Source organism: Portunus trituberculatus, chromosome 42 (assembly GCF_017591435.1).
Source record: "Portunus trituberculatus isolate SZX2019 chromosome 42, ASM1759143v1, whole genome shotgun sequence".
Classification (NCBI taxonomy): domain Eukaryota; kingdom Metazoa; phylum Arthropoda; class Malacostraca; order Decapoda; family Portunidae; genus Portunus; species Portunus trituberculatus.
Window position 1 is genome coordinate 28592945 of NC_059296.1, and position 8424 is coordinate 28601368.

General features: G+C 48.3%; 1 protein-coding gene across 2 annotated transcripts in view; it reads right to left on the reverse strand.

Moving 5' to 3' along the window:
* The window catches only part of LOC123517661, a 65666-nt gene that overhangs the window by 49961 nt on the left and 7281 nt on the right, over window positions 1-8424 (reverse strand). For both annotated transcript variants that reach the window (XM_045277978.1, XM_045277977.1), the window contains exon 2: window positions 6439-8424. This exon is cut by the window's right edge and continues 177 nt beyond it. In XM_045277978.1, coding sequence (XP_045133913.1) covers window positions 6439-8424 — 1986 coding nt within the window. The remainder of the gene's footprint in view (window positions 1-6438) is intronic.

Genomic DNA, 8424 nt, shown 5'->3' on the forward strand with positions numbered 1-8424 from the left:
CTCATAACCCCTTCACTACCATAACACCTTCCCGTCTCTCTACAACAATTCTCCAAGGCCACAGAAACAACTAGCTGGGTTTTCAATATAGTTTCTTCTTTTAATAAACTAGAAATCTTGCCAATCTATCACCAGAACCATGAAAATACTCGTAACCCCATCAGTAACATGACGCGTTTTCATATTCATTCTGCTTACTATTTGGTGATTTTATACAGCTTCAGAAATTCATGTGGGAGATTAAAATAGTGACGACTGTGGCCATTAATCTCCCAACCTCCATAAACCCTTTCTATATCAATAAAATAGCCTAATTGTACACAAAACTCAAGGTAAAGATGTGTCCCAGTACTGTAAGAGTTAACCCCATCAGTAACATGACGCGTTTTCATATTCATTCTGCTTACTATTTGGTGATTTTATACAACTTCAGAAACTCAAGTGAGGGATTAAAATAGTGAAGACTGTGACCATTAATCTTTTGATCTCCACTGACCCTTCCTACGTCAACAAAATAGTCTAATCGCACACAAAACTCGGGTAAAAAATGTGTCCTAGTACTGAAGGGGTTAAAAATACGAGTATCTTCAACTAGAGCCTTTGGAAAGCAGTGATGGTGAGAGAGCACAGTGTTTCAGAATACAGGCCTCTAGAAAACGATGCGAGGGATGAAAGGACAAGGACGTAAAGGCGTGAGAAAGGAAGAGAGTCAGTGAGGAAGATGGAGAGGGAGATGGGGGGGTTGGAGCGTATATCACTGCCTCACCTGCTGTTACCTTCCTTATCTGTACACCTCGCCTTATCAGTGGCACTATCAGCCCTTAAGAGGTAGAAAGTTAACCCGGCAGTGCATGGGTGAAGTGAATCTGCGACCTTATTTGGAACGGGTTTATGAATCATCCCAAGCACCACCACCACCACCACCATCACCACCACCACCAGTTAGCATATTGTTTACTTTTTTGTCGTCCGTCTTCGTGCGATTCAAGTCTCTCTCTCTCTCTCTCTCTCTCTCTCTCTCTCTCTCTCTCTCTCTCTCTCTCTCGTTGTCTTAATTCCATCGGTTCTTCATTTTAGTTTCAATTATTTTCACTTCCACTTGTTTTTTTTACCGTTTTAATTGATTACTATTATTATTTTGATTACTTTGTATGTATGTATGTATGTATGTATGTATGTAAGTAAATATGTATGCAAAGTCTCACTCACTCTCTTTCTCCTTCCCTTAATGAATGAAACACACACACACACACACACACACACACACACACACACACACACACACACACACACACACACACACACACACACACACACACACACTCTGCAGTCCTTTTAAAAACAGACACATTTATGGAGAACATTTTAGCAGGCATGAGGAACCGTTGTGTGTGTGTGTGTGTGTGTGTGTGTGTGTGTGTGTGTGTGTGTGTGTGTGTGTGTGTGTGTGTTCCTTTTATGTTCTGCAGTTTTCACCTTAATTCATGCGTTGTAAACCGGATTAACTTGTCTGTTCTTTGCTTGTAGTAGTGTTGAATGCACGTACTCTTAGGAGGAGGAGGAGGAGGAGGAGGAGGAGAATATGAGGAGTGAAAAGATGACGAAGAAGAGGGTTATAGGAAGGTGGAGGGGGAGGAAGTAGAGAATAAGAAGAGGAGGAGGAGGAGGAGGAGGAGGAGGACCTGCCAGACTACCATAATAATGAAAGGGAGTAGAGTGCTTGTTTACTTTGTTAGGAGAGGGAGGGTGAGAGGAGCTTATAGGGGGGAGGGGGAGGAAGGGACTCTTTCTCTCTCTCTCTCTCTCTCTCTCTCTCTCTCTCTCTCTCTCTCTCTCTCTCTCTCTCTCTCTCTCTCTCTCTCTCTCTGCATCAGGAAGTCGAGGGAAAAAAGGATGAGAATAAAATAACAAGTCTTTGCTCTTTATAAATTATCACTGAGGAAGAGAAAGCGAGAGAGAGAGAGAGAGAGAGAGAGAGAGAGAGAGAGAGAGAGAGAGAGAGAGAGAGAGAGAGAGACGTGTGTGTGTGTGTGTGTGTGTGTGTGTGTGTGTGTGTGTGTCATCCCATCCTCCTACACGCCTTTTTGAGCCTCCTTCCAAGCGTAAACATGGAGGTACTCAGTGAGGGAAAGTGAGGAAAAAAGGACTTGCAGTACATCCTTTCCCCCCCCCCCCGTCCTTTTCCTTCCTTACCCTTAACCTTTCCTCCCCCTTGCTACGGACCGCATCCTCAACCCCTCCCCCGGATCTCCACTGCCGTCTAAACGCTCTCCTTAATGTTACACTGGTTCTGAAGGGCATTTTTACGGTTTTAGGGATAGTTTAAACCCTTCAGTACCATGACGCGTTTTCATAGTCATTCTGCTTACTATTTGTTTGATTTTATACTGCTTCAGAAACTCATGTGGTGGGATTAAAATAGTGAAGACTCTGGTTATTAATCTCACCTCCATATATCTTTCCTAATGTCATGAAAATGGTCTAATCGTACACAAATCTCAAGGTAAAAATGTGTCCCAGAGGTGAAAGAGTTAACAAGATTTCTACTTTATTAACTGGAGAAATAGTGAAGACTCTAGCTATTAATCTCACCTTCATAGACCCTTCCTAATATCAATAAAAATGGTCTAATTGTACACAAATCTCAAGGTAAAAATGTGTCTAAGTCTCTAGATATTAATCTCACCTCCATAGACCCTTCCTAATGCCAATAAAATGGTCTAATCGTACACAAATCTTAAGTTAAAAATATGTCTAAGTTTTGAAGGAGTTAACAAGATTTCTACATCATTAACTGGGGAAACACTCTTGAGAACACGGGTAATCCTCTCTGCGACATTTGAAAACAGTGGTAGTGGGAGAGTTACGCGTTTCTGACTACGTGCCTTTCACATTTTAACTTCCTCGATTCTCATATTGCCCTCCTGCTCTAGCTCGTTCACCTCCCCCATGCAGCAGCTCCAGCCTCTTCATCTGTCCCATATTGCTCTTCTCCACTTCACTAGACGCCTCTAAATCTCTCCTCCACTTAGCCTTTATCTCTTACTCCACGCCTTCCCTTTCTTCCTTCTCTAAATATTTACCGTTATTATAATACCAGCTGCTGTGAATGCTGATTTACCGACACCACGTTTACTTTCCTGCCTTGGTTTAATGTGGTATTGCATTTCACATTTTGTATTCGCTAGCTAACTCCCTCACACTTCTCCCTCTGTTCTTGCTTGTACACGTGATATTCTAAAGGTTACATTTATGGATGCAAAATATTATTATCCCATTGAGACTTCCTGACCAAAAGATAAACAAAGGAAGGGATAATGGACTCGGGAAAGGCCACGTTTAGGTATTCAGATCACCAACAGTGCATTCCTCCGGTTCGCTATAGCCGGGAAACAGGACAAGGTGACTGACTGACTGGCCCACGTAATATAGGACAAGGCTTCCCACCACCCTCCCGTTGTCTGCGCGTGAGGAAGATAAAGTCTGTGAGGCCGTCATTGATACCAGAGAGAGAGAGAGAGAGAGAGAGAGAGAGAGAGAGAGAGAGAGAGTTTAATTGAGTCGGTTAAGAGGCCGGAACAGTAAGGTCACATGACGCCTGTTAGGGTTACGAAAGATACTCGCTGCTTCTTCCGCCAAAAAATATTCCCACCCCTGTCCCGAGAGAGAGAGAGAGAGAGAGAGAGAGAGAGAGAGAGAGAGAGCATATGGAACACAATAGAAAATCTGAGAATGCAGGGAAATTATACAGCGCGGTCTGATTAAACGAGCAAGTGTGTACCTTAAACGGAGATATACACAAAAAAGAACACACACACACACACACACACACACACACACACACACACACACACACACACACACACACACACACACACACACACACACACACAACAGGTAACGGGTGCTGGCTGGTAAAGTGTTCACAAACCGGCAGGCGTTAGATCAAGAACACGAAGAGATAGCGAGGTGAGGCGCACACACACACACACACACACACACACACACACACACACACACACACACCTGGTCAGCCAAGCACTACCTCACATTAAGTCCTGCCTCGTTGCAGCCTCAGAGACGTCCACGTACCAAGCATGCGAATGACGTCAGGTGTCCCTCGGTGGGCTTATCAAGGGTGATGGGGAGGCGGTGAGGATTCTGGGAGGTGGGCAAGGAATGGAGGAGGAGGAGGAGGAGGAGCCTTGGGAGGAGGCAAATGCGCCGTTAAGTCAGTTTTATTTAATAGTTTTTTTTCTTGTGTGTGTGTGTGTGTGTGTGTGTGTGTGTGTGTGTGTGTGTGTGTGTGTGTGTGTGTGTGTGTCTGCGCACCCTATCAGTCAGTAGAGTCGCCTTTCTTTGAAGGCTGAATGTCTGAGCACAATCGTCTTGTTTTCCTGAGCTTCCTCACATTACACCCTAGGTATACACTCGCCGCCGGTAACCCAACGCCACGCTACCACGGCGTATTTTTTCATTATCGTTCTTTTTTCTCGAGCGTCCGCGGCAGGCTGTGAGGCAGTGCACCGTGGAGGCAGTACAGGCTGGTTGGCTGCCAATCATCACCCACCATTGTTGTGGATCAGTCCGACCTTACCCACTCACAAAGCCTCGTTCCCAGCCAGCCCCGGGAGGACATCTGCATCACGCCTCAGATTTCACCGTCAGAAGTGCGAGGAGCGTGTAATCCCACCATGCCGGCCCCGCACTGAGCGAGCAAACCCTGTGAGGCGCCCCGGAGAAAGCATTATCCGTTGGAACCTAATCGTCTAAGCTGCAGGTGTTTCAGCGGCACCCTCACCACCCTCATACCTCTGTGCAAAGCAACAGGTGCGCCCCGCGGCCTTGGGCATGGCGGGCAGGTGTGGCGGGCCTGCGGGCAACACTACCAGAATCACTAATTAACTAACAACAGGTGCACGAACCATCAGCCGTTCCACTGGTTATTGTTTGAGTGGATTTTACTTTGCGTGAGAATTCTAGTGCGAGAGTCGTTCATGCGAAGACAGTACCAAAAAACACAAAGGAAGAACAATCAGCTGCAGATTGGTTACCTCTTCATTTGTAGAGCATGAGAATGGGAAGGCTGATGCACCGTTAGCAGCGTCCCAGTGCAGAACGATATGAAAGTGCGAACATACCTACTAACAGGGCGCGCGCACACACACACACACACACACACACACACACACACACACACACACACACACACACACACACACACACACACACACACTACTGAATGTAATGTAATATTCTCTCTCTCTCTCTCTCTCTCTCTCTCTCTCTCTCTCTCTCTCTCTCTCTCTCTCTCTCTCTCTCTCTCTCTCTCTCTCTCTTGTTTAAATCAAGGTGTTGACGGTGGTCGCTGGACACTGTGGGTTGGCCCCAAGGGTCAAATCAGGATTCCTGGGATACCTGCGTTTTTCTGAGGTCAGGTCAGGTGAAGGAGAGAGAGAGAGAGAGAGAGAGAGAGAGAGAGAGAGAGAGAGAGAGAGAGAGAGTGTGTGTGTGTGTGTGTGTGTGTGTGTGTGTGTGTGTGTGTGTGTGTGTGTGTGTGTGTGTGTGTGTGTAGACTTCATTCCACTAAAATTACTATGGCGGCAAACAAAGAGACTGCCTGGCCCCTCCTCCCCCCCTCCCTTTCTTCCTCTCTCTGTCCCTCCCTCCTTTCCCATCTCCCATCCTTCCCTTCCCTCTCTCCCCCTCCACTTCTATGACCAGTGGAGAGGTCACGGGCAGGCAGGCAGGCAGGCAGGCAGGCAGGAGGGAACAGGAGGGACTGAGGGAGGGAGGGATGGAGGTGGATGGTGGGACGACTTGGCATGGTTTTGACCCGAAGCGTTTTGACATATATGGAGAAAACTCACTGTTGCGTCGAAAAAGTATAATGTTCCTCCGAGTGTGTGTGTGTGTGTGTGTGTGTGTGTGTGTGTGTGTGTGCGCTCTAAGGGTGTATTCCTAAGGTTACCTGAAATTCTGTTTGAGCTTTTCTATCTTTACAATCGTTTAGTACAATTTCTTCTGATACTTTTTTACGTATACTGAAAGATTACTGATTCTCTCTCTCTCTCTCTCTCTCTCTCTCTCTCTCTCTCTCTCTCTCTCTCTCTCTCTCTCTCTCTCTCTCTCTCTCTCTCTCGCAGGAGGAAAACTGGGAGGTATATAATATACGAAGAAAGAGGCAAAAATGTTTTCTTTGTCGCCTTGACTGGTTCTGTTTACTAATAACACGCGGCCTTGCTGGTTCATGGGGCAAATATTAATCTCAAAGGCGTAGTCAAGAAGAATGAATGAAATAAAAAATGTGTGTTGAATATATGCGATGAGAGACTAGAATGAGGAAGTGATGTGTGTAGCAAAGGTGTGAGGGACGGAGATGAGAGAAGCACTGGAGCACTGCCCGGGGTGATGCATCAGCAGTTTGTGGTTACTTACTTGGAATCCTTAAGTTGGTCCAGCCGGAGTTGCGTCTCCTCCAGGTGCTTTTCCTTCTGCATTATGATGTCTTTGGCCTGCTGCAGCTCGTTCAGCGCCTCAGCCAACCTGGAGTGACTGTCCTGCAGGCTGGTGCGTGCCTCCGCCATCTCCGTCACCAGGTTAAGATTGTCAGCGTGTGCTTGACCCAGGGCAGACTGAGCTGTTTCGAGGCTGCTCTCTACTTTCTTAAGCTCAGCTTCTCGCTGCTGAAGCTGACTCACAGTCTGCTGTAGGTCAGCCTGCGTGGCCTCTTGCTGCTCCCTCGCTGTCTGCAGTGCCTCATAAGTGGCCTGCAGTTCATCCTCCAGGGAGGTGTCACCTGACGGGAAGGTTTTGCCAGGCGGGTCACGCTTGGGAGCTGTTGATCGCTCAGTGTCTGGAGAGGGAGCAGGTTTTTCCTTCGTCTTTTGAGGCTGTGATGGAGGGGCAGCAAGCATGGACTGAGAACCCAAATCTGCCAGTTGCTGTAGCAGGTTGTCGATGGTGTCCTCTTCGTCAGTCAACGATAAGTCTTGGAGGGACACTCCCTGCCGCCAGCGGGCAAGCTTCAGGGCCTGCACCTGCAACGCAAGGTTCTCTGCATCTGAGCTCTGTAGGGCAACACGCAGGTCATCAATCACCTCCCGCAGACACTGTAATTCCTGTTGCTGAAGAAGAACTTGCCACTGGAGGAATGAGACTTCAACATGCCGAGGACGCGGCGAGATGTTTGAGTTGCTGTCGACATGAATCATTTGTTGACATTTGCCACACACCGGTTCGCTGCTTTCATCTTTTAGCCTCTCCTCTTCACACTTAAGGCGCGCCGTCACCTCAGCCAACTTGCGTGAGATGGCCTCCAGTACTTCATACCGACGCTGGACGCTGACCACCGAGTTTACAAGGGGAGCATTGATGGGTCTGCGAGCCCCAAGGGACAGCAGACTGTGAGCATCAGCGTTGCGTATGAACACTTCACACAGCCTCTCCCGGAACTCCCTGAAGCTGAGGTGAGCGGCACAGGGAGCCTCCGCCACCGTGTCACTGGCGGCAGAGTCGTTCAGAGAACCGAGCAACGTCAAGGTCGAGCCCAAGCATCGGCATTTTTGTCCCTCGTTCTTCACTCCCTCGTCCTCCAAGCCCAAGACTCGACACAAGGCGTGAAAATCCTCCACCCCGACCTTCCCTGATCCAGCTTGGTCCAGGAATCGAAATACTTCCTCCACGTACTGGTCCACCCCGAGGGCAAGCACAACCACCTCGTTCCTGGGGCACTGTGGCACCCTCAGACTGTAGGCCAGAGCGGAGCGCAGCCATGGCTCTCGCTCCCGGGTCCTCCGCGCCTCCTCCAGACGCCTGTTGTCTTGGAATGCATCGTCAGTTAATAGCGTCTCTATTACATCTCCATCGTTCTTTTCATTTATACACAATTCCCCGTCATATTCTCCCTCTCCCTCCACGCCCGCCCACTCCCGCACGTGACTCACCACCGTCCCTTTATGGCCACCGCACATGTCACTACCTGGTGTCGCCTTGGCACTGTCACTGCCTTCCGGCGCCTTGCACACTGCGCCACCATTCACACATTTCTCCATTAGGTTCTCCGGACGGCAGGATTCACTATCATCTTCGTCCAGCTTTTTCGACATGTTATCTTTGGAGACCTGCCATGAAGGAGACATTTCTCGAGGCCGAATGTGATTTTCTATATTTCTGTTGAAACAACTATTTGTCTGCTCCGAGGACGCGACCCGCCCCAGACCGGAGCTCAGGGTGTAGTTGGTGTAGTTTGCTGTGCTGTGGTGGCTGAGTCTGAGTGCCTGTGAGCGGGAACACTGACCGTTTCTGTCAGATACCCTCGCCTCCTCTATTCTCGCACATTCCTTTCCTTTATGGCTTTCTTTGTGCTTCAACTTCCTCCAGCCAAGAATGGGCGACCGAGGGGACCTTTGGCTCCTGGCGGCG